Genomic DNA, 25,918 nt, shown 5'->3' with positions numbered 1-25,918 from the left:
ATGCATTGTGGGTAGTGTAGGCAGTAGTTATGCCAAGAAGGAAGAGGATGTAGCATAAAAAAACGATATTCTGATGCATTGGTTTTTGTTTTAACTTTGAAGATTTGATCAATAATAACAGACTGCAAACTGGTCAACATTGTTACCATTTGTCTGTCTTGTCAAAGTAAAAACACTTTCTAAAAAATAATTTTAATAACGTATATTATACAAATAATGCTACCTTATGTTTTAATTCCATTTTGGTGAATACAATTTATTTTAATTTAAGGTAAACATAAGTAGGGGCACTTTTTAGTGTCTGGCAGCTGATCTACACAAAGTATTAAATGACAAAATGTGTGAAGCAGCAACTGCCAGCAAGTGAACCCTGTGCATTTCCTACTACAATGATAAGAGCAGATAAGACGGTTCATCCTGTCCGTGTGACTGCAAGTGCATAAAAAAGTTCAGGTTTGCAAGAGAAATTGAAGACCACTTCATGACTCGTTTGTGGCTTACAACCCACTTTGCATGCAGATTGGTTATATTGATAAAAGCAGCAAATGTTATCATTGTTACCTCGTTAAACGCAGAGAATGTTGCGAAACAGTTGTTGAAATGATTTGTCTGATACAATATGTCTTAACATCCTGTTAAAACAGCCAAGGGTGTTGACGAAATTGACACTTTTTTTGGAGGAGAGACTAACCCTGACTTGCGGATGGTTCTACTCTCAGTCAGTGAACACTGGAAGAAGAAATAGGCTTCAAAGTGTCTCCGTCTACAGGTAGAGTAACCCTTCCTGTTGATGTCTGTGTATCATTGTGACACACTTGTGACTCTTTTTGTCTTTACTGCAGATATGAACCCAGCTCCAGAGGTTGAATACAGGCCTAACAGTGCCGTACAGATTTCAACACTAGGTAAGAATTCCTCAATGGATTTTTGTTTATATATGTTTTACTGTCTAATACCATTCATTGACCCTTTTACTTTTCATTCCTCGTAGTTGTGGTGAATATTATTTGGTGGATGGTTATGATTGCGGCCATTGGTTTGGGTGGGTTCCCTTCTGTTTGATCACTGCAATATTTTGTATTTTATTTTTGTGAATTTTGACAGCAAGCAGTATGTTTTGTACATACTGACAGTGTATTTTTTCCCTGTTCTGGAAACAACATCTGCTTCACAGGGGCTATGCATCTGAACAATTGTCCGCTACAACCCAAAATCCCCATCTACCTGATAGTGCTGGGAGCATCCAGCCTTCTCTCTCTGTCTCTGACTTACACCAGGAACACCTGCGAGGATGTCTTTTGCTCTGTCCTGATCCAGGTCTGCATGACCGTCCTGCACCTCTTCAGTTTTGGCTGGTTTATTGCAGGTGGGAGGAAACAAAAGAGGGATTTTATGTTTGTACCAGGATAAATATCTTACATTGAATCAAGTGGCAGTTAGTGTAAAGTAACAGTGCGCATTTACAAATTTGACGTAGGCCTACTTGTACTTTACTTTGGTATTTCCATTTAATTCTACTTTATACTTTTAATCCAATACCAATCAAAAACTAATCCAGCCCTGAATTTTGAATTGTAATTATTTCTCTGCAGCATTAGATTAGATTGCAATTGTTTTACACTTGGAAAAAAAGAAAGAAAACCTTATATCTAATTTTATCTTTCCGAGTCACACCCACCTCAAACCAGTTATAACAGCACAGCCAGAAATCACTCATGTGAAATAACTGTCTTAACCTTTGGCAGAAAAATCTTTGTTCACCATGGATCCTATCACACATATTAAAAATGATGATTGAGAAAATATGTATTCAGGGCCTTTGAGTCCAGTTTGACTAAATTAAATAGAAATGTTTTCCCCGTATAGGCACCATATGGGTCTATCCTATTTATCCTCCAAACTACACACCTGGAGCCGCTCCTTTCTGCCACAAGACAACCTACCAGTTTTCCTTTGTGGTCACCACCCTGGTGTGGGTCACTGCGACCCTCATGTTCGCCTGTGGGTGCTGCTTCGCTCTGCTGACCTGCTGCAGGACTGTGATTGCAGGACGCAGGTTGCTACCCAGCCGTGTTTCTTTCTATGGGGCGACAAGCCTTTTTCAAGAACCCGCTGCTGCTGGTGACGTGTGATTTAAATCTTTGTTCATGTCTCCAAATGCCTTAGGAATTTGCAATGGATTTGACAGCAGGGGAAATAATTGTCAACATTTTACTGATAATGTTCTTTTTTCATTATTTGTATTAGTTTTTTAAAGTTGTACAGTATATGTAAAAGTTGCAGCAATCTAAATGTAAACTATCGAAGAAAGAAAGGTGCCTGTTTTCACTTGAGGCATTTTTGTGACATTTTGATATGTTACTTTTCTATTACAGCACACAAGGTGCTGTGCTGAGGCAGCTCCATCCAGCTCAATTCAACATTATCTATTCACCAACAAGCCAATGAATTCAAATATAAGACCTCACTCTCACACAACTGCACTGTCATAATGCACGCTTCCTGTTTACACCAAAACAGTTAAAGGTTGAACAGGAAAAGACTAGATAAGATAAATAGTTTGATAATCTTGTGGCTGCAAATATTGAGTCAGTATTGAGATGGAGGACGTGAACTACTTTTATATGTTGCACCACAAGACAGTGTTGAAACAGTTATTTTTGCAGTATTGCTTAAAATGAAAAATTGTGTATGTTGTTTGCTTGATTACATTTATTTCTGGTTGTCTTTTTACTACCACCAGTGGTTTTAGATAAACTTAGTTTGGCTCGAGCTCTTGAATAAAGAAAACCTGGCTTTAATTATTCTCTGTCTTATGCTTTCATATGTTCACCTGCAAAATATGATAAAATGAAATAAAAATATTTTCAAAGACTGAACAGTTTTAAAAATTAACCAAAAAAGTAACCAGACGCAATAGGGATGTGTGTGCACGTGCGCTTTCTAATGCAATTAATATAGCAGTCCATCTAAACATGATAAATAACATATTTGTATGCTGTTGTGATGTGTTTGTATCTTTTGGGGAACTTAGCTGTGGAATCCAGAAAGAGCATATTCTTAAAATAAACAATAAAAATACAGTACAAAATAAAAAAGGATTTAAAAAAAGATTTGCAATGTAAACATGAACAGTATATATTATAAAAAGCAAGGCGATTTGGTCTCCTTCGACGTGAATTATGTTAGTTTTGATAAACAATTTTGAGATTTTCGGACTATTGAATTTTTCCTAATTGACCTATGCCTATAATAAGCTTTTAACTCAGGCTTCTTCCGGGGCTACTATTACTACTAGCAGTGGGGTCCTTAGCGTCACTGGCACTAGCAGCCAACATTTTTTAGCAGACCGGTTAGCACCAGGCTATTCGTACATCACTTTGATTACCTGACTGAGGAATAATTCAATGGTGGAGGTGCCTACAACTCCACTTCACTGAGCTGCTTTTAAGTGATTTTCCCTGTATTATTTATTTTGTCGGTGTTGACCCGCGGTGTTTAAAGAACATGTGGAGCTCGGGCCGCCGTGTCCTTCAGGAGCTGCTCAGCCAATCTACGGCCAGGAGCCTCCACCTGTCTGCAGCTCAGGTCAGTGTCTCTGCTCAGATAAACTGTGTATAAAACAGTGTGTCAGTGTTTAAAAACTGCTTCTCATTGTATGAGGCTCACGTCACGTCAGTGTCTCTAATTACTGAACTTATTGTCATATATTTGTCATCAGTGAAATGTAACCAAGTAGGCTACATTTACAAATAAAGTCAATAACTGCACACAAGTCCAAATTTGAGGTATTTTTTTTTTCCTTTTATGCCACTTCCAACTTCTACTCCACTGCTGTTTAGGGGGTACTGTTGTACTTTTTTGCTACAATGCATTTAGAAACACAGCTTTAGTTACTCCACAAATATAATAAAATGCCCTCAAAATATGAAGCCTAGATGGAGCTTATAAAATATGGTTGGTTATAAATTGAACACACAACAGTTTTGATTGTTAAACTTTGAGCTCTTGGTAATTGTGACGGCTTTTCTCACTATTTTCTGCAACGTTAATATATACATATTTTAAAGTTTGGCCTGCCTGAAACTTAACTGTCTGCTTATTTTTCATGTTCTTTATAAATGACAAATAACAAGTCTAGTTCAGTATTTTAGGGGGAACATAAAGAAGTTGGTCCACGGAAACATACTGGTCCACCTTTAATAACAACTTGCTACCTTTGTTACCAGCACCAAATCTTCTTTTCACAAGGACGTGACAACAGCAGACACATTAAAGCTTGTGCTTCGTTGTTTCCACAGAACACAGTCGTGGTGGAGCGCTGGTGGCAGGTGCCTTTGTCTAAAGTTGGCAGTCCGCCGAGGCTTCACCCCCGAAGACACAGAATCTACAAGTTGGTTGAGGACACCAAAAACAATCCCAAGGAGAAAATGGAGCTCATCCTGACTCAGACTGTACCAAGTGAGTATCTACAGTGCGCACATGTGTGATTAATGAAACATTTACATTATGAAAATAACTTTTGTTTGTCCTGACAGAGCTTGGTGGGCGAGGAGACACCGTGTTTGTGAAGAAGTCTGTCGGCAGAAATAAGCTGCTGCTCCAAGGCCTCGCCGTGTATCCATCGCCGGAGAACAAAGAGATGTTTGCAGAGGAGCTAAGGGTGTGTATTGCATTTTATACTGTCTTTTATGTTTCCCACACAAAGCAAAGTATAGCTACTTATCTTTTTCACCTTGTTCACCAACAGCTTTTGCGTGAGGGGAAGTCGGAGGAAAGAGTCCAAACACGAACTGGACAGTTGGTAAGTTTTCATCTACTGAAGATATTTTGTTTACTACGCGTGAGTTATTTAACTGAGAGACAAAAGGGACAACACGGAAAAAGTTCTAGCTGTAATTGTTGTTTAACAAAGGTTTCCTGATGTTTGTTTTTTGTTTGTTATTTTACAGACAGTGGATTTCCTTAAACGCTCCAAGTTGAATATAAACAAAATGCCATCCGAAGACTTCCAGGTCACTAAAGAGGTCGTCTGCAGACAGTTTCTCAAGAAGGTTTTTGTCTTTTTTTCTATCTTTTTCTATTTCCCTTTCATCAGATTATCCAATCTAAACACAGAGTAACTGCATGTTGATGAACATGAAAGTAAATGTTTTCTTCTCATTAATAAAACTTTTCCTTAGCTGGGAGTTGTTGTGCCGCCTCACGTGTTGAGTCTTCCATTTGAGGCAGTCAAGGAGTTGGGCGACTACTGGTGTGAAGTTACGGTAAGAAATGTTCCTATTTCACTACATCGCATGCATTTTATTATCAAACATTGAAGCAAGTGTCGCTTCATGTTATAGATTTAGTCGTTAGCAAGACTTGATTCCTGACAACTTGCAAAGGGTTTTTACTAGGGCTGTCAAACGATTACATTTTTTAATCAGATTAATCACAGGATTCTGTGGATTAATCACGATTAAATTTATCATTTGAAAAATGCCTGAACGGAAAGGTTCAGATATGTACATAAGGTGGATATGTACATTTAAAATGACTATTTCTAATAATTGAAAATCCAAATGATGGTTTTTATACTGAAAATAAATTTAAATCAAACTAAAATGTATACCTACCACACCATAATTCAATTGGTATGTCTCTTTACTATGTCTTTGGGTAAATATAGGCTATATAATGGCATTTATTTTGTGACTCTATAGGTAGTGCATTCTTGAATACAACTTGAATACTGTGTGTGTGTGTGTGTGTGTGTGTGTGTGTGTGTGTGTGTGTGTGTGTGTGTGTGTGTGTGTGTGTGTGTGTGTGTGTGTGTGTGTGTGTGTGTGTGTGTGTGTGTGTGTGTGTGTGTGTGTGTGTGTGTGTGTGTGTGTGTGTGTGTGTGTGTGTGTGTGTGTGTGTGTGTGTGTGTGTGTGTGTGTGTGTGTACACGTCCTAGGGGACCGTTAGCAGTTTAAAACACGGCATGGACTGACTGTAGTACAGAGCCGGTGGGATGCACGGCGCGGATCATTCTGCACATGCGTTAATTGCGATAAAAGAATTAACGCGTTAATTCCAGAAATTAATCACCCTGCGTTAACGCGATAATTTTGACAGCCCTAGTTTTTACATACCGTTACTGCATGTTGCAATAAAATAAACAATTGTATTTTTCTTGTACAATGCAGCATCTGCGTTTAAGAAATTTAGTGGTTTATCTTGAATCATAATTATGTGCTAATATTCCTTATCCAAAAGCAGAAGCAGTGAATGGTCATTATTCAGAATTTCAAATTGCCTATTTTTTGCATTTATCTTCCAGGTTAATGGAATGGACACAGTGCGCATCCCTGTGTCAGTGGTGCCTTATGAAGACCCGTCTACAAGTTACCAGAGGGAGTTGAAAACGCAAACACAACAGCAGGCAGCTGCAGATGTTTCACAGCCGGCTGACGAGGAGGAAGCTGTCGTGAAGGCGGTTTCTGAAGCGACAGTGGAAGCTGAACCTGGCACAAACTCTGTGAGTCAAGATAGCGAAGTGTTAGCCTCAGCCGAAGAAACAAAAGAAAGCCCACTGACAAGTGAGGACACAACAGGACCCCCCACTGATGGCACCAAAAAAGAATAAAGGACTCTAATGTGAAGATGTCCACTAGAATGGATGTTGTTTATATGTAATACACATTATACATGCATAAATAAAATATGTGTGCGGTTGATACCTGTCTCATAATGTCCTGCTTTGTAAACTTAAAAATTACCAAATGGTGCTGTAGAGAAAGCAACCAATAGTGTTTTTAAATGTGTAGAGAAAACACATTTTCATTGTTCTCCAAAGCTGGAGAGATCCGCAGCATTTACTTTGTATTATTTAGTTTAGTTTAATTTTATTTATTTAGCACACATTAACAATTAATGGTGCAAGGAGGGAAAGAAGCCCAATGGGCTTGTACAGAGTTCCACCCCTATCAATAATCACAATGAATTCATATTCAGGCTAACAAATAAACTCTAGAAATTAAGGAGACAAGGTACATAAATACTCAAAATTAGATGGAAAAAGATATTGAAAGAAAAAGAAAAAAGCAATGGAGAGGACAGGAGGTGATTAGCACATTCACAAAAAGATAAGATGTTTTTTAAGCTGTTTTTTAAAGAGTGAGTGGGATGATATGGATCTTAAAAGGGGAGGTAAAACATTCCATAAAGCCGGGCCTCTATAATATATACTAAATTGATGATGTGATGTGCGGGAAAAGGGTAAAGATAAGTTGTTATTGTTGCTCTGTCTAGTGCGATGTGAATGTATGCTAAATGAATAAGTAAACAAAGGCACGGGACTGCGTAACTAGTAACTATTTGAGCTCACAAACCACATAGAAATATTCCTGATGCCACAATTTTCCAAAAATATAACTAAAAAGTGCATGCTGGATGCAGCTTGGTTAAAACTGAGGTAAAGTTCCTATTTCATGTTTTCAGATGGTTCTCCTGCCTGATTTAACCTAAAGAACCAATTGGAACAGAAATGGATATTTGATTCCCTGGCAATACTATTGTCGATTTTTTTCTTCACAACTTAACGTAAAGCTTTAATGAAAAACCTTTTTAAATTAGAGAGAAAATGGCTTTATTGAAAAACCCTTTTAAATTAGAGAGAAAATGACGACAAAGACAACTTTAACACCCTTCACCCCATCATTTGAGCCATTACAAGAAGCAGCAACAGTGTTTGTTTTTTATTACAAAGTTTATCCAATTTATAAATATTTCATGTGTCACAGATTTATATTGACACCAGTTAATTTCTCATTTTCAACCACAGTTTTTCCAACATGATTGCCAGGGAGCCAAACTGTTCTGTAGAGTCACCCGCCAATGTTTGCTGTATGAATAGGAAGCACACACATATTCAAGAAGGAAAGCATTTATAATGGCTGCGTCAGGGTCGAATGACATAATCTCTGGCCACAGGTACCTTAAAAACTCTTTTACATTGTTATGTAGGAATAGCGCCTATAAATTACCTTGAAAGCGGCAAAAACAGGAGTTTCAGAACAGGAGCAACACTTTATGAAAGAGTCGACTAAAAAAAGAAATACTGATCATTAACAATTCAACACAAATACAGAAGGGAAGAAAAATTGGAATTGAAAAGGGTGCATATATAGTTTTCTTCACAAAACAGTTTTCCATTAGTGTAGGGGAAAGCTGGAAAAAGCTCTACTCTACTTTCTGATGTTGCATCTCCGCATGCCTCCTAAGAGTCCACAGTATGACATTTAGAAACCATATTTGGCCTGGGTCTGCCGACGGGTAAGCTTGTTATCTGCCCAGTTGTTTTTCAGCTCCAGCTCACGTTCCTTTGCCTGTGACACAAGAGAGTCAAGTTAAATTCCCAGTGAGTGCAATCAAGCACTTTGTTATCTTTTTTTACAAAGAAAAGATACAGTTTCTTACCAAATTTCAAGTGCTGCAACTTTCAAATGAATTCAACCAGTGTGGGATCTATACACTATAGTATAATAAGTCTAATTGAGATTTGAATACAAATCAGCTGAACAATGCACCCTGCCTGCGTGCTTTTCTCAAATTTGAATACCATCAAAGGCGCGTGTAAAAATAAAGCTTGTTGTGTTGAACAACACCTGGCATGATTAAAAAGCCAATCGTTTTCAAAGCTGAACAAGACACTACTGGCAAAATTTGACCACTATTGTTGTTTGGATGCCTCTGTGCGAGCTCTTGATACATTTGTGGTGAAGTTTTCATGCAGCTTGCTGTTGCATACTTCAGGCAAACAGCAGTCAACACAAGGCAAAAGTGACATTGTACAAAAGTGATCAGTATAATGAGTGCTTTGGCAGCTCTCACCTGGTGAATGAGATATGTTATCTGATGCTTGCGTCGCTGTTGTCCTGTAGGCCCTTCTCCTTTTTTCTGCAGAAATAAAAATGGTACATGTTAAGTTAAATGAGTTGTAATTAATGTTTTTCTTTGCAACATTTACTAATACTCTTGGGAAAGTTCTTGCTTTTTATGCCTTTTTTTTTTAAATTGTATGAAAGCATCAACATAGTTTGCATTTTTTTTGTCTCAAAATTCTTATTAGCAAAGCCATCTACTTCCTTTTAAAATGTTCATGTTAGAGAAATAAGAATCCAGTCTTTTGAAACCAACTGTGATTTTTGGATTGTACCACTAACCTTGCTGAAGGACTGACGGTTCTGCTTCTCTTCTGAGATGTTCTTGGTCATCCACTGCTGGTTGCCGCTCAGCTGGTCGTCGCCTTTGATCTCCAGAAACTTCACCTGCTCTTTGCCCCTGTTCCTTTTCCCTTGCAGTCGCATGAACTGGAGCACGGGAAGAAAATGTCAAACAGCAAATTTAAACCCAAATGTATTTTATTTATTTAGTTATAAAGCAAAACAATACAGAGAGTAGATGCAGAATTCCTCTTACCGCTTCCTCATCAAACATGGCAGAGCTGCCGGGCTCTTCAGCCGCCTCTGCCAAATCCGAGTTGGGATCTTGGCCATATGGCTCATAATATCCCTGTCCACAGAGAGAATATTTGGCACTTAAATACATGTTCCTTTGGCGCTGGTCAAGTAAACTTAAACATTGTAAGTGTAATATAGTCAGTGAATCTCAAACCATTCTGCTTGATATGTACATGCAGTATAAGATAGTATACAAGTCATAATTACCCGAGCAAGACCTTCTGGGCCTGCCATGGGCTGTTGATACTGGGGAAATTGACCTCCCCATGCACCCGCTCCCTCTTGGTTCCCCCCGAAGTCGAGAGGGGCGTCTGACTGACCGGGCTCGTCCTTGTCCCCGGGTGCGATGGGGAGAGGGAGAGGCTCGACAGGAGACGCTGGCTCAGGCTCTGAGCTCAGGACAACTGCGGGGAGCTCTCGCAGGGGGCTGTCGCCCAGAGAAAAGTAGTTATGTGGGGATATGTCCTCCTCGTTATCCTGGTCATCGGAGGCTATTTGCTTGGCCAGCTGCAGGGCGGCCGACTTTGCAGCGGCTTTGATAGCAGACGGAGATGCACTAGAGCTTTGCAGGCCCTGCGCCGGAGTCCCGGGCTTGGGTCCCTTGGGTTCTTGACGCTTGGTGAGTGTGTGAGGAATCAGGGGTCTGGATATCTCCTTCATGATCAGGTTTTTGGGTTGTGGCAAAAGGGCGGAAAGGCCTGTACCTACGCTCTAGAAGAGGAAAGAGATATGGATGGAAAGGTGCAGTGTGAGTTCAGGGAATGGCTGTTGGCAACAGGAGTGAAATAACACATTATGGGTTCCTCCATTTTTATGTACTTTTAGCCTTAATGAAAGAGTAGAAATGTTGAGAAGAACATCAGAGACACAACTGAGGGAGTTTAATCCACCATACAAGGAGTGTCAGTGTTGCAAAATCCTGATTGAGTGCATTAAACCATCTTGTATTCATTGCAGCTGTGTAATTCCACGCATACAGGCAGAAATATTCCTACCTGAGGTTGTGGTTTCTTCTTAACTGGTTCATCGTCATCAGAGTCTGACTATGGACAAGAAGTACACAGATTATGAATTACAACACTGATTAAAAACCACAGTAGCTACAATACCTACAGGCAAACGTACGACCCGGTCAGCACTTACGTCCCGTCTCTGGATCTTCGGTACAGTGATCTTGACAGGCTCTGTTCGCTTCTTCGGCTTGGGCAGACTAGAAAATAAACCTCCTTTAGATAGTTGAGGATCTGGGTTATTGTTTGACGCACTCTCCCCCGCTGTCGCTTTCGTCTCGTTGCTTCTTGGTCCATAGTTTCCCCTTACCGATGCTGGCTTTTTTGGAGGAGGCAGGACTGAGAACAGCCCACCTGCTTTTCTCTGTGGTGCGGCAGAAGTCGAGGTTGCCTCCGAGTCACTGTCATCATCACTGCCACTGCTGCCGTAGGCGACTAAAGAAGACATGTTTGCTGAAGGTATTAAAAATGCTTAACCTGCAGTAACTCGTGGACATGGATAACCGCTTCCACTAGACGAGGTCTCAAGAAGCTGCTTTCCGACGAGCTTAATCACAGGTAGGTAGGAAGATGTTTGAACAAAACGGATCAGGAGATAGTTCCAGGTGGATATGTACAGTAGTATCAACAAAACAGAGGGCCTAGCAGCAAGCTCGTTAACTGAAGGGGCTGACCCAAACACAGCGCGAGAGCTAATGTTAGCAAGGCCTTCGCCGCTAACGATATCAGCAAAATGTCGCTTACTTATTCAGTCAATTAAAATCGTCTCGGATCTGTTATTGCACATAATACACATCAGTTCATGTAGCAGCTTTGAATTACACATCAAAAACTAAGCCTTTTAGTCCCTAGACTCCATCAAAACATTCGCCGCCATCATTCTTGATTGAAGAAACGACAACTGCGCAGCTTGTTGCGCAGCCTTTTCTTCTTCTACTACTTGTTTGTTGACAAATTCAGGGCATTCACACCCCCTTGCGGACTGAGTGTGTAAAAACATATTTAAATTAGGCCTATCTGAAAAATCAAATTCAGTGGCGATTACAGCCGTTGTTGTACTGCGTTTAAAAGTCAGAAATATTTAAATGAATGTGCAGAGCTTGACTATAATTCATTCAGAATAACAAATCAATAAAAACTAATGGTTGACTGTGACTTTGCAATTCAGTATACAAAACAAGATCCAAAACAGGCTAATCTGTCTACCATGTTGGGTCGTTGTTACATTATGGCCTCTTGCAGGGCCACAAAAGTCCCAGCCAGGTTCACTGTCCACTGAATATGGGCCCACAGTTCATCTTTGCCCTGCCCTGGCTGTCCTAGTGGATGAGCACAGCACGACTAGCCCGTTAGTTCCATTTGAGGAAAAAAGAGACTGGAGGAAGGGAGTAATGTGGCAAGGATTATTCCTAATGACGAGCCTCACACCTTTATTCGATGACCTAGGAAACAGAGACTGCAATGTCACTGAGCTGGGTTAAATTAATTGAAATTCACAAGACCCTTCCTGTTCCTAATTCCCATTCAGCTTTGGGACATCATTGTTTTACAATGTGTTGTTTGCTATTCTACAAAATGCAGACAAAAAAATTGTTGTTACGAACTTTTCTATATCTTGAGCTGGACATTTACAAAAAATAAAAATACATGCTATCTTTCCTAATTTTTTAACATGAGAAATAAACCTGCATAGTGATGTTTCTGCCAGCAGGGGCGCTAACTGTGCGTCTTGCTCGTTTACCGGGGGCGCGTCTGCAAAGTGGGAAGCGGCTTTCAATTTCAAACCCAAACAGTCCGAGGGACGAGACTGTGGCTTGTGGGATAACATCAAAACCGAATTGTCAAACGGGTTTAGCCGTACACACTAACAACGTTATTCCAACAGAGTGGTGGCGTTATCACCGACTCTGTGATTAGTCCACAGAATCCGAGAGGGGGAAAAAAAAATCGCCCGCCGCGTCTTGGCTCCAGTTTTCCGCGCCTGGTTCATTTGGATGACAAACCAACGCTCGGTTTGTTTGCAGCAGGTGTAGACCAATCCGGAGACTGTATCACATTAGAACTACTACTGTGTTTTACACACACATCTCACATAGCGAGCACATTTTCTGCAAGAAACATGCCGAGGTCCAACAGGCAAAAGGAATACAAACCTGGAGATCTCGTATTTGCTAAAATGAAGGGCTATCCACACTGGCCAGCGAGGGTAAGCACCCATTGTTAATTTTCTTATTCCCAGCTTTAGGTTTGCTGTCAATGCTGTGCATTTCAGTATGTGTTGACTGCCTGCACATTATCACTTGTTTACCTCCGAGGCCTAACGCGTTAGCTGCCATGAGTTAGCCTAGCTTGGCTGTGTTAGCTTTATGGACTGTGGTTAGCTTATGTTGTCCAGCATACAACTGTAGACAGTAGCGCATTTATTTCGGGTGATTCATCGTGTGGCTAGACGCCTCACTGCCCTGCTCAGCTCACTAAATATGGTGGTTGTTAGGTTAGCTGCTTTTTGCCGCCAACACTGCTGTAAATGTGACACAGTCGTCTCCCCGGGGGCCTGTTGGGCTAGCGTTAACTTAAAACCGTTGGTAACCGTTAAAAATAGCATTTGGGTAACAGGATGTCGTAGCTAATGGTCACACACAACGTTGACGTCTGTCCAGTGGAAAACGTTATCTAAACGTTATACTGGCTCTCATAAGAATAAGAAGCCCTATTTTAACTGTGCTAAATTGCGTGTTGAACAAATGTTTCTTCCTTAGTAACTGTTGCGTTACAGACCACCCATGGCTGACTGTGTAGCCATATGCGTTGGTGCTTTGTAAACATGCCAGTGTGCCCTAACACTTGTTGCGACAAGTAGCTGTTTCTGCTCGTAACGTTCCTTAAATTCCATTACGTTAAAATTGTTGATCCAAGCTAATATAAAACCGTGGCATATAACGTAATGTCTGCCTGGTACATAATGAAAACACAGTAGCCCTGACATAACCGGCAGTATTTCCTAATCATTCAGCAGCAAAGTATTTTGGAGTCAAACGAGGTTACTGCACGTTTCCCTCTGGAAGCTCAGCGTCTCTCATAACGTTAATTAGAGCCACTTTCTACTAAATAGGAGATATGGGAATAAAAAAAATGCACTTTACACTGCACTAGAGGTGAAGAACAAAAAATGTACAGTTATTAAGAAAACCCTGAAATTTGCAGTTTCTATGTTGGATGCAGCAACCATATAATGCTAACTTATGGGCTACTTCATCCATACTGAAAAACTATTTTGGTTTATTAAGAGTGCCTCTAAATAAATAAATAAAACTAATGAATCGCCTAAAGTAGTTAGGTTTGGGTCAGTAATGGTGATCTGTGCCTTTTCCCCATAGGTCCATGCTTTTCCCTCCTTTTTCTTATCAGCCATGCCCCTTGTCAACAGGCCACAGGCCCTGCCCCACCTATCCTAATTCAGTGGCCCTATCTGGAAATGCCAAAAGGCCGACCTGGCAGAGGCCAAATGGATGCCATGCTTGGCCATCATCATAATAGTGCTTTCCTGTGCAATGCATCCGTGTCTTGCGATGCTTTTTGTAAAGCACAAATAAATACAGTATTAGCGTAGCTGTGGAGCCAGACGGTGCACTGAAACAAAATTAAACATGAGAAATGAGAAGCAAAATTTGGAGTGATCCCGGTCCTCGATGGACTAAATAGGAGTTTAAATCAAAGGGACTTTTACAGTAGCTGGTAGTACCTCATCATGCTGAGCGATTATATTTTAAATTACCTCTTAACAAGCAATGAAGAGAGTACTCTTATGTTGACAGTCCAGTTGTATACACCTATATTATCATTAATACCTCTGCTGCTGTACCCTTTAAAACATTAGCAGATTAAAAGTAAAATTGTTTAAAAAAAAAGATCAAGTAATTGTCATTTACATGAAATGACAATTGTGACATTTCCTTTTCATTTCTAAGTCATCTACTAAAGACAAAATACCAAATAGCCTTCCAACATGAGTATGTGCTGCTCTTCCCTCTTTTATTTAAGTGAAATATGTTGTTAGGGTTTCTTATGACATTTTGGTCTGACAAAACAAGCATTCTGACAATGTTACCTTGAGAAATTCAGCCTTCAACTATTTTTATTGGCAAAACAAATAATTGATTATAATCCAAATCAACAGATGAATCAGTAATTACTTTAGTTAATTTGATCTTTTGCTCCTGTTTTTATTTGTACCTTTTTGTTTTACTTTGAAATCATTTTAATGTCATGTTCATGGTGTCATCTGCATCCTTTCTTTAGAAGCTTTGTTCTTAATTTGCAGATTGACGAGTTACCTGAAGGAGCTGTGAAGTCCCCCTCAAACAAGTACCAGGTGTTCTTCTTTGGGACGCATGAGACGTGAGTAGAGTTTTCAATCTTATCACAAAATAATAGAGTAACAAACATCCAAACAAATTTCTGCCACTTAGCAAATATCACTTAACTGGTGTGAGCTGTCAACATTTTTATTTATTTATTTCTGTTGCTCAAGAAATAAATCACTTATGTTTCATGTGATGTCATGTATTCAAATGTGTGGCACAAACTCACCTCAACTAATGACACATTTTACTTGATATGATTGCCTCAATGAACGAACACAGCTTGGCCAAATCCAGGAATTCTGTTGATATTTCTAATTTCGGACCACTGCAGGGCATTCCTGGGATTCAAGGATTTGTTCCCTTACACTGAACATAAGGAGAAGTTTGGAAAAGCAAACAAGAGGAAAGGCTTCGCTGAGGGTCTCTGGGAGATTGAGAACAACCCCACTGTCACGCATGAAGCCTACGAGGTGCGTGTACTTGTAGGATAGTGGTTAAAGATGGTCATTATTGGGTGTATGTTGTGTTCAGTTTGTTTCATTCCAGAGGATGAAGCAGGGTGCATTTACAGAAAATGTTACAGCTACAGAAAACCTGTCTCTTGTTTACAATTGAGCTTGAACTTGTGAATTGTAACATTAATTCATGACTACATTTAGACTTTGTGGTGTTCTTTGTGTGGGTAAAACCTCCAGTTTATTTTCTTCCAATAATATTAACATTTCCTCCTTCAGATATCCAAGAAGGAAAATGCGTCTGAAGGAGCCGGGGATACCGCTAGTTCGGAGAAAGCTGAGGCCGAGGGCAGCAGTGATGAGGACGAAGGGGCTCTGGTCATCGACGAAAAGAACGAGAAGGCAGGAAATAAACGAAAAGCAGAGGAGTCAACAGAGGTGAGATTGAATTGTCGTTCTTCTAGATACATTTTTTTTTTAAAGTAAATAGTTGCCCAGTCGCACACTCTGACACTTGTTGCCAAACCTTTTGTAAGGCTTCTCCCAAGCGGCCGAAGGACAAAGAGGCTGAAGGTGACTCTAAAGAAGATGGCAGCAAGTCGAACGCAGAGGCCAAGCTCAATGATGTGGCTGCACCCAAGGTGACTGCTCCCTCCACACAGAGTGAGTCCAAACCAGAAGCCCAGGAAAACGCTCCTGCAGGAGGCAAGCTAACAGCAGACAAGGTGAGACATGTTATCAGGGTTTCTTACCTGGGGAATATCAATTTATGAGGGCTTAATGTGGGCTTAAAGGACTGTACTGGTTTGATTTTCAAAAAATCTGAAGGACCATGTAAAAAATATATATATTGGCCAAATTTTACGTACAGTATACAGTGTTTCCGCTAGGATTGAATCATAGCAGGGGGGCATTTGGGGGCAAAATTATATTTTGAGCATTCACAATTGAGCCCTGCCATGATAGCAGTGGGGCTCTCAATGGCGGAAAGATTAGTTTTTAAATTCCTAATGGCCTAACATGTAAAAACACATATAACCATATTAAAACAGTAAAAAAAAAAACTTTGAAAATTGCTCTCCTTCCAAAACATTGATGTTAGACAGAGGGGCCTGCTGTTGCATTCACCTTCCATTCTAGCTTTATCTTAGGTACCTTACCTCCTCCCCATCACCTGCGTCATCACAGTCAGACTTAGTGGCGCACAACACTAATGAATGTAAGGGAAACACTGGTATATGTTTCATGCCAGAGCAATTGTATTTATTATTACCTGTAACTGTTCTCCTTGCAGCCTGTGACAGACAGTGCCTAACGTCAACCCAAGGAAGAAAACCAGGAACCTTTGATGCATTTTCTCTGGAATTGAATCAACGGGATTACCTGCAGGATACCAGATTTCAGCTGTTCACTTAATAGGAGAAAAAGCTTAAGTGTTTATATTCAAGAGACAAACAAATCCTCATTAGCCATTTTTGGGATATCATATATCCCAGAAACAAACAAAAAACAAACAAACAAGAGTTTCCTAAACTGATTTCAAACAATTGAAATGAGCACTTTAAGGCTCGTTTATAAATGGGATTTTGGTGTGTATATATTTTTTATTTCTAAGTGCAATTACATAATTACAAAGACTGAATGCTAGGTGTCAAAAAAAGGAAGATTTAAACCACACACACACACAAAAAAGATAAATACTCATTTGATGGTTTTAAAACGTAGATATTGTACAGGAATATGAACAAAGTTTCCCCCGTGCTCAGCTGTAGTTGATGGCAGAAATGTTTTACTTCCATTTGTTTCACCTATAGCTTCCTAGCTTCATCTTAATTCATATATTCAGTCATTGGATACATGATGAGTTTCACTTTCAGAATTTATTTTCTTTTCCGCCCCGTTAATCATTGTCTAGTTCACTGTATGACGTTCTTATGCAACACAGGTTTTGTTGCTGTGGTGTAGTTGTAAGCTTTATTTTGCAGGCGACCAAATTATGTGGATTGATTTTTCACCATATTAAATATGTAAAGCCCATTTCTTTCAGAATAACTTCTTATTTGCTTTTCTTTTTTTGTGTGTTAAAACAGTCACTTTCTTTTGCTGATAATTGTGCAATGTTGAAAATAGAAAGACATTCCTGAAAGTTGTTGCGTCGGAGCTCGGCCTTGAAATTATTCAAGTCGGGGCCAGATGAAAGTTATTTGTCACCATTTTTCACCAGAATGAATTGACACACTCTTTCCAATTCGTGAACTGGATTCTATTTTATGTTCCATGAATGCTGCCATTGCTTGATACCGGAGAGTTAATTGCGTTCAGGAATTGTTTGTACCAAATCTGTTTCTCTCTGCTAAGAAATTTATCGCTGACATTGTAAATGCCAATATAAGATCAACACAAATTTAGACATGAAAGGAGAAAACTACAGAGTGAAACCACCTGTAAAACTTTGCTTACCACAACCTCTTAACTGGAATATGAGTCTGTTTTACGTATATGGTCTTATTTTGTTGGCTGTGAAACAAAGTTGTGATGATTTCGATGTTTTTATTTCAACATTTGTGTAGACAACATGGTCAAATTGTGGTGTTATTTTCATAGGTGATTTTAAAGGTTCACTTTTTTTTGTTTTATTCCTACACCTGTTTACTGTGTTACTTGTATGTCATGTTAGCCCACAGTCCATCAAATGACGAACAGAAGGGAATTGTCAGCTTTTGAAAGTGAAAATAACGCTGCCCTCAGTGTACCCACCCACCTACACCAGTGGTGAAGCTATAAAATGGTCAAAGTGGCCCACTCAAACCCTGGAGTTAATTCCAAGGGCATTTGGCATTTAAATGTAATTATTGGTTTAGCTTTCTCTGTTCCTTTTCCAGAAGCTGTTATTCATCTTAGTTTGCTGCTTAGTTTACTGTTGTAGTTGCCAGTCCATTTAATAAACATGTCGATTACAGAAGGAAATGTTTTTTTTTTTTTTCATGTTTATATTCAGAATTCAGAGTTTAAATCCATTTCCTCAGTCTGGAAAGCACCAAAACAACCTGCTCTGAGTCACTGTTTTCTTTTTAACCCAACAGTTTTGGTTACAATTACTTTACAATCATACAGAATCTCCTCAACAAGATATTGTGCAGGATATCTTGGTGACAAAGTTTCAAGCAGGGCATAGTCTACTAAACTTTTCAAACTAACTAGACCTCATTAATCATTTCACATGTGTCATTATTGTATGAAACAAATAACATCTTATGTGTGTGCACACTCGTCACAAATAATTTGATCCTGTGAGCCTCGCGGCACAGTTTAGGTGCTTTAGGCTGTGATAGCTGAACTAGTTTTGGTGTTATGTAACATGTCCTGACAGCTTTGATTTGAAATGGGGTTTGGTTGAGTACACGTTCTCTAAATACATTGTTTGGGTGGAGACATAATGGCTTTTATTTTAATGTACATGATGTGCTGTTTGCAGTATTGATTTGTAAATGTTCTCTCTGGCAGATGGTGCAACTGGTTCAGGAGACTTACACGTGTTTAATTGCGGGTTTTCAAAAAGTCTTGTGGTATATGGTGCTATAAATACAACTCTTCCTTGTCACAGTAAAACTACAGTGTCGCCTGTAATAAATCACTGTTTCTGCCCCCATGGGTGCTCCACTGCTCTCAACATGAAAAAATAAGGGCCTATTTCAAACACCAACTAGATTTTACAGACAAGTAAATAATTGCACTCAACGCTTCCTGAATCCAAACAGGATATGACAGTCAAATTGCAAATTAAACAAAATGTATATATTAAAACATATTTACATTGTTTTTATCATTAAAAACAGTAACGTGAAAAAGGGTTGAAGAGAAACTTCTGAAAAATCAAAAAACTTGTGCAAGTATGTATTTCAAATTATGAAAAGGTGAGAATGACTTACACTTCCACTTTTATTTATTGAACAAGCTGTACTATTACAAATAAATAAAATTAGTGACTTAATCTTACAGTTAATCCTAAATTCATACCTAGCAAAGTGATGATACTGAATTTTTCTTGTCTTTGTGGCTACAACGTTTCATTTATAATCCAATCACCACATATTTATCACTATTTACATAATGTTACAATGTAAACACATACTTATTTGATTCAGCAATCAGAAGGTAAAGGTATTCATACAGTCATTTTTTGTCTCTTTGCATTCACAGTTTTGCACAATGAAACTCAAGGAAATAAGCCAAATCAATTGTAAATGAACTCCAATTGCACTGTAGCAGTGATCTCTTTGCAATTCATTATTATTCCATATTATGTCATGTCATTTTATATCACTTATATGTAGTCTTGAGGTTTAAGGTTTAAATACACAGATAAAGTCATCTTCCTGTCAAACAATCTCATCTCTATCCAATTCCACTGATACCTTTTATATACTATCTGACTGATAATTATTTATTATTTGGCCTCCGCGCATGCGCAAGTACCCTCCTATCCTGTAGGGAGCGCTGCTCGCTGACGCTTGTGCTGTGCTACCACCATAGACTAAAATATAGGCTGCTACATGTGACATTGACATCAACAGAGGGTAAGATCTTTCTGCATGTTGTGTTGCTTTTGTGCTACAACAACCATTTGGCAGGGGATAGGAGGCATGCTTTTTTTGTAACGATAGTGGCGTATGTTTAGCTGCTGTAACACAACGTTAATGATAGTTGTCAGGGAAGCAGTTTAAGCTAATTGGTTAGCCTTATCAATTGTGTACCTGCAGCACAATGAGGCTTACCGCACTCCTGTCGATGGCTGCCCGGGTAGTTGTGCCCAAAGATTACCGCTACGGTACGAACAGACCGTGGACGGTGGGCGCTAAGAGGCTGAATCCCGCGGGGAAGAAGAGGAGAAAGGTGTTTGTGGAGCCGCTGGCCCCGCAGGACTGGACCGTGCTCAGGGGAGACACGGTAAGTTACTCCATCATCCCTCTGAAGCCACAACACGAGCAATGTGTTTTTTATAAAGCTGAAAATAAAAGTGAATTAACGACAAGAAGTCTTAGAATTGAGTATTCAGGGTGTGTGAATATGCCACTCGTGCTTTTAAATTTGAACATTTACATTTTAAGTGGTCAAGTCATGTCAATTAAGTTCAAGGCACAGTCTCGGGATTAAAGAGAATTTGGCGAATGAGACTTTAAAATTTAAATCATTATTGTCCAACCCTAGATTGACAAAACTAACTAGTAGATCAATTAAAAACGTGTTTGTCTATCATAGACTTAAGTTTCTGCTTTTCATGTTTTTCTCAGGTCGAGATTCTCGCAGGGAAGGACAAAGGAAGGCAGGGAAAAGTGATCCAAGTCTTCAGACACAGGAACTGGGTTATTCTGGAAGGCCTGAACACAGTAAGGAACTACTCTCATCTTTATTCGATTCCTTGAGGAAACTGGGAGGACATGTAAAATGTTGTTGGAAGAGGCACTGTAGGCTTCCTATACAATAAAAAAATGAGGATAAAAGGTAGGCCTTTTCGCTAGACGGAGTACTGATGCAGTATCCCGTATATCCAAATCAGTTTTGGAAATACAGGGTTACACTGCCAATCATCTAAATTCCCCAAAAAGCAAAGTAAACAGTGAAGTGTTTGTGTTTGTGTTGAATTACTGTTTTGGCGATTGTTTTGCTCCACCAGATGGAGCCAGATGTCTAGTAGAGTTTAGCAGTGTAAATGTGTTTAACCTGTATGGGTTTTTTTAAAGTTGGAGAAACTGTGAACAATAGTTTTTCTGTACCAGCATCACAGGTATGTTGGACAAACTGGGGATTACCGGGGGACCTACATTGCCAGTGAGGCACCCCTCCTGCTTAGCGATATCAACCTTGTTGACCCCTCGGACAGGTACAGTAAAACTGGCTACACTGCAGGATCTGAATTGTGGCTGTGCACATGCAAACCCACCTCGGGAACTTTTAACTAGAGTTAAACAACAAATTGGCAGTCAAAATGATTTGTGATGGTCTTGCATTATTGTAATCTGGAGCCCCAAGCTTGTGATGAAGTTTTAGCTCTGATCCTTACAAAGTTAAATTCTACTTGAAACATTCTGTTTGGGTGATTAGACCCCTTTTTTTGAAGAAAATGTTCACATATGTAACGTATTGTAAATATTTGTGGTCTATTGTATGACATCACTTTGTAAAAAAAAAAATAGCCTGGAGTCATTCACTGTAGCAATCAATGCAAATTATGTTTAATTTTATAACAGAATAATCATTGACATTGTGATATTGATCTTCCAGGAAGCCCACTGAGGTGGAGTGGAAATTCACAGAGGAGGGCGAGAGAGTCCGAGTGTCTCTCAGGACTGGTCGAATCATCCCCAAACCTGTTGTGGAGCGAAGAGATGGCATTGTGCCGCAGCAGTGGAAAGGTCAGTGAGTTTGTGTGTGTTTTTAAATCGAGGAGGATTCTCTTCAGTAACCAGTTTATTCCACGTGAAGTTAAGAGTCAGCACATTAGACTGGCTTTCATTCCTTTTTTCCACCATGTGCAGACCTGAACTCTAGAAATAAATAGGTTTCTGAGTTTTATTGATTTATGGTGGAAAATAACCCATTTCTTTCTAAACTACAAGACAAATGGGAACAGTTAACCTTTACCGATGCTGAGCAACCGTCCAACTCGATTGTACTGTAGTCTGGGGTATGCTTGAAACAAACTGCAATGTGTCGTCCCACATCTGAAAGCAGAGGTGTTGATAGGTTTTAAATGGTACAATATTAGAGATGAGTGAGACAGGATGAATTGTACAAATGGGGGTTAAGGCGTACACTTTGTGACCGTTTCTCTCCCAAAGTTCTTTGTGGGATTTAATTGATTGTACATACAAAAGGTGACTGAAACAGCTGTTTGAAGAATGAAAACAAAGCTCCAGGGAGAAGTTAAAACTCCTGCACTTTCTCACTTCCACACACCTGGAGAGCCTCTGTGTGAATTGGGCACTAATGTGGAATTGTTCGCCTTGGAAAGGTATAAAAAATTGTCTGGGTCTGAGGGAGTTTCAGACCAGCTGTTTTTCCAGACCTGAAATCCAAAAATAAGTTTCAAAGTGGCTTGGTTAAATTGTTTAACATTGAAATAACCATTTATTTTGAACCTAGACATGTGGAGAGCAAAAACCTTTACAACAGCCCTCCAGTTTGCTTCTAAGACATCATTTCTGCTCTGTTAAATATTTGACTTTCACTTGACACTGAAGATATTTCCCTAATATTTGTCCAACAAAGCCTTTGCCTTTGGCTAGTTACATAGTCATTGTTAAAACTGTGTTAATGGTAAAGTTAAGTCACAACAGGCGCATGTTAAAATTTCTGCTTTTTAATGCTCATGCTATCCAAGTTGTATATGATTTTGCATTTCTTCCCTCACAGACGGTCCAAAAGACACCAGTCCAGAGGACACTCTAGAAAAGACCTACGTACCATCTCTGAAAACCCTGGAGGAGGAAGTGATGGAGAAAATGTGTATTCAGGAGAAGAGGAGGAATCATAGGTCATACTGGTACTGACCAGATAAATCACAGACACTCGGCCCCCGTCAGGCCCTTTAGTTTTCACAGGACCTCTAGAGAGGGTTGTTTTGGTGGGAAGTGAGCTGAATGAAGAATCAAAAAGAGACTATATGAAAGGAAATAATGGCTTTGTAAATGTGTGAGGAGGGGAGGTGAAACAAAGCTGATAACATCAATTTTACCTGAATGGGTGTAGCTTCAGTTGCCGTACGTTTCTTTTTTAATTGTGTGAAAAAATAAATGTCACAAGTAAACTAATATAATGGCTTGTATTTTGCTTTGTACTGGTGGTTTTTACATATTTTACAACACTGCTTTTAAAACGCAAGGTATTATATGAAAGTACTAAGACTAGCTGTCGAACACAATGGACCCTTTAGCTGCTAAAGAGCCAGATATTTTTGCGTTGAGGCAAGGCGTCGCCTTGAGTTTATGGAGCCAAAAAACTTTTAAAGGAGATGTATTGGACTTAAGGTAGCTACAAACACCACTCCAAATGAATGACTGTTTCTTTTTGTCTGCCCGATGTATTTAACATCTGCAACTGTTTGCTAACAGGTTTTCCATAGAACTGTTTACTTATGTCTATGTTGTGTTGCCAGCTTGTTGCACTGCCTACGAGTGGCCAAAAAATGAAATGCACATTAAGGTTTCCAAAACTAACAGCTTTGGTTTTAAATCATCAGCATCAACTTTTATTAATCTGAAAATCAAATGTAGCACATTTTCCCACACCAGGAAAGTTCTTGAAAAAATATCCACTGATTAGGGATGAAACATTAATCAGTAGAGAAACCTCTGAAAGCAGCTAAGATAATAATGTCTAGTTAGCTTGTTTGATGCCATTATTAAGGGATTCTGTCTTGAATGACTGGATACATGACTGGAAAAGCAACAATATTCTTGGTATTGGCAGGGTTAATAATTGTAATCACTGCAGCCTGTTCGGTTTATTCATAGGGATGAAAATAGTCATATTATTTTACAGAAGCCCAGACATGCTGCTATCCAAATCTTATAACCCGTAAACGAATGAGCCTCTCTTTCCAAAGTGTCTGGGAAACAACGTGGAGAAGGAAATGGCTTTGGGAGGAGAAACTACACAGACTGGATAGTTTCAACAACGTTCTCCCTCACCTCATTTGACTCTCTACTCTGGCGGCGCATGTTGTTTCCTGTGATGTGTGACGGGTTTGGTGTCAGGTTTCAAATATGACCTCACCCTTGAGTTTATGACCAAGTTAGGTCATGTAAATGATGTAAATGTACCAAGAAAAAGTTAAGAGTGAGGTTGAATTTAAAATAATAACCTTAATCATGGCTGAATTCCAATCCTGTTACTGTGCATGCTGACTCACTAGCAATGCCTACTGAGATGCCAAGTGGAAAAGAGCTATTATTAATGTTATTAGTTACCGCTGAGCTTTTCCTAATAAAACAAGTCAAAATGTCTGCTCTGAGAAAGGTCTATTGTTAAGGGGACCTTTTTATAGCAGCTGTTGAAGTCAACCTCTCCAGCTGTTCGACACATTGTCAAAACTCAGTCATTCTCCAACAACTTGAAATTATAAATATTCCTGTTTGAATCAATGTGATCCGCTGGTACCTGCAATGGCATTCCTTTATTAACTGTAACGTCTGTAGAGCAAACACAAAGTGTTACAGGGATTTTTTCAGTTGTATGAGGTACTTATGCATAGTTAGTCTGTAAAACTTAAGCAGATGGCGGTCAGAACAGTCATTTTAAAAAGTTCAGGGGAGACGTCGCTGTCGGAGAAGTCAGCAAGGGGGCCAGCCCAAAATGTTACCAATTGTATGCTAAATGTAGCATTTTTTCCACTTCTGAATTGCGGACTGATGCACTGCACTGGCAGACAGACTTTTATTTTTGCACATTTTCAAGAGTAGTTTGGCCATGTATTACTACACCAACTCATGCCCGTGGCAGTGTTAATTGACCCACACAATAAAATAAAAGGCAGTTTTCTCAAAATTACAAAATAAGTATTTGTATCACAAGACAACGACATGAAAAAAACACTTACAAGCACCGCCGTTCTTGGCTTCAATGCAGAAAGTGATGTTGGTGAATACAAAATGTCTTTGACAGGTGGAGTTGCACTGTAGGATTTGGACTCATTTGAACCTCCCCATTTCAAATATATTGGCTACAGCCTTGTATCTTTCACTTTTAAAGGAGCTGTCACCTCACAAAGAAACACCCACTTCATCTAAAACAGCCAAACAACCATTATAGTTATAAATATCCAGTTTTATCTGCATCTGTCAAAGGGTCCCTAGAGTCTCCTTTAAGCTCACCCTCAGCTGTTCATTTGTCTGCGAGATATGAGTGCGGCCGCCCATGAAGTCTCTCTTTTTCCCTTGCCGGTTAACCAACACCAGTATTATATTTCGGAAAGACCAGATTTACTTGTTGCCAGTTATCCAGCTGCAAAATCAACTAACTTTGTTGCTAGGCAGTGACACAGAAAAAGGACGTGTCAAAGTCAGATCATATACTGTAACTGCGTCAAGATTTCACAGTGGCTCTCCATACTCTAATTTCTGGTCAGCGCAGTAACATCATGCAGAAAGCATGGCAAGTCGTTGGTTTGGCCGATGAGGGGATGAGTGCAGAAGTTTTCCCAGTCTCATACCTCCTGAAACCAGCTAGCCTCTGCCACTCTGCATCCAAGAAGGCTTAAAAGCAGCAAGTCAGCGGAAACAGGGTTTTGAGGCTTTACTTTTGCTTTTATGGAATGGAAAGATGATTCAAAGGCTGGTTGTCTTTCTGTCCTTGTGTGAATTTCAGTCTGGGATTAAAGCAAGGTGAAGTGTAACATTGGTGAAGTGGAGACTTTGTGTGAGGCTTCTGCATTTCTCTTCTACTTTTTTCCATTGACACACAACAATTCACAGATTTACGGCAACTCGTGCAGGGAAGAATGAATGCCCATGTTGTAATTTCTACTTTGTGGTAGGTCGACAGCAATTGCGGGAACCCAGTTAAATGAAACCACTGAACATGACTCAAGCAGAATTGGGAAT

General features: G+C 39.6%; 5 protein-coding genes across 5 annotated transcripts; 4 read left to right on the top strand and 1 right to left on the bottom strand.

Annotated features, from left to right (window-relative positions):
• The first annotated feature begins 680 nt into the window (after nucleotides 1-680).
• LOC307263650 (transmembrane protein 272-like) lies at nucleotides 681-2,762 on the top strand. Its single transcript, XM_080044852.1, has 5 exons — nucleotides 681-769; nucleotides 843-905; nucleotides 992-1,042; nucleotides 1,175-1,366; nucleotides 1,867-2,762. Exons 2-5 carry the CDS (start codon nucleotides 845-847, stop codon nucleotides 2,130-2,132), a joined length of 570 nt encoding a protein of 189 aa, XP_079900978.1. The 5' UTR covers nucleotides 681-769; nucleotides 843-844; the 3' UTR covers nucleotides 2,133-2,762.
• A 570-nt stretch (nucleotides 2,763-3,332) lies between these two features.
• mrpl9 (mitochondrial ribosomal protein L9) lies at nucleotides 3,333-6,704 on the top strand. The gene is made up of 7 exons (XM_080045061.1): nucleotides 3,333-3,588; nucleotides 4,302-4,461; nucleotides 4,539-4,663; nucleotides 4,751-4,804; nucleotides 4,953-5,054; nucleotides 5,184-5,267; nucleotides 6,308-6,704. Exons 1-7 carry the CDS (start codon nucleotides 3,508-3,510, stop codon nucleotides 6,611-6,613), a joined length of 912 nt encoding a protein of 303 aa, XP_079901187.1. The 5' UTR covers nucleotides 3,333-3,507; the 3' UTR covers nucleotides 6,614-6,704.
• A 1,005-nt stretch (nucleotides 6,705-7,709) lies between these two features.
• prcc (proline rich mitotic checkpoint control factor) lies at nucleotides 7,710-11,378 on the bottom strand. The gene is made up of 7 exons (XM_080044968.1): nucleotides 10,632-11,378; nucleotides 10,484-10,531; nucleotides 9,696-10,199; nucleotides 9,448-9,540; nucleotides 9,192-9,338; nucleotides 8,860-8,925; nucleotides 7,710-8,354 (listed from the first exon to the last, which is right to left on the bottom strand). Exons 1-7 carry the CDS (start codon nucleotides 10,944-10,946, stop codon nucleotides 8,268-8,270), a joined length of 1,260 nt encoding a protein of 419 aa, XP_079901094.1. The 5' UTR covers nucleotides 10,947-11,378; the 3' UTR covers nucleotides 7,710-8,267.
• Nucleotides 11,379-12,253: 875 nt separating this feature from the next.
• LOC307263807 (hepatoma-derived growth factor-like) lies at nucleotides 12,254-19,025 on the top strand. The gene is made up of 6 exons (XM_080045067.1): nucleotides 12,254-12,704; nucleotides 14,820-14,896; nucleotides 15,194-15,332; nucleotides 15,597-15,755; nucleotides 15,854-16,042; nucleotides 16,612-19,025. The coding sequence occupies exons 1-6, from the start codon at nucleotides 12,618-12,620 to the stop codon at nucleotides 16,630-16,632; spliced, it is 672 nt and encodes a 223-aa protein (XP_079901193.1). The 5' UTR covers nucleotides 12,254-12,617; the 3' UTR covers nucleotides 16,633-19,025.
• An 816-nt stretch (nucleotides 19,026-19,841) lies between these two features.
• mrpl24 (mitochondrial ribosomal protein L24) lies at nucleotides 19,842-23,118 on the top strand. Its single transcript, XM_080044892.1, has 6 exons — nucleotides 19,842-19,894; nucleotides 20,078-20,264; nucleotides 20,609-20,704; nucleotides 21,095-21,198; nucleotides 21,600-21,730; nucleotides 22,731-23,118. Exons 2-6 carry the CDS (start codon nucleotides 20,082-20,084, stop codon nucleotides 22,865-22,867), a joined length of 651 nt encoding a protein of 216 aa, XP_079901018.1. The 5' UTR covers nucleotides 19,842-19,894; nucleotides 20,078-20,081; the 3' UTR covers nucleotides 22,868-23,118.
• The last annotated feature ends 2,800 nt before the right edge of the window (nucleotides 23,119-25,918 follow it).

Source organism: Ammodytes marinus (genome assembly GCF_949987685.1).
Source record: "Ammodytes marinus genome assembly, chromosome: 17".
In the NCBI taxonomy this organism is placed as follows: Eukaryota; Metazoa; Chordata; class Actinopteri; order Uranoscopiformes; family Ammodytidae; genus Ammodytes; species Ammodytes marinus.
The sequence above is the reverse complement of the archived record's forward strand: the minus strand, read 5'-3'. Positions and strand labels throughout refer to the sequence as shown.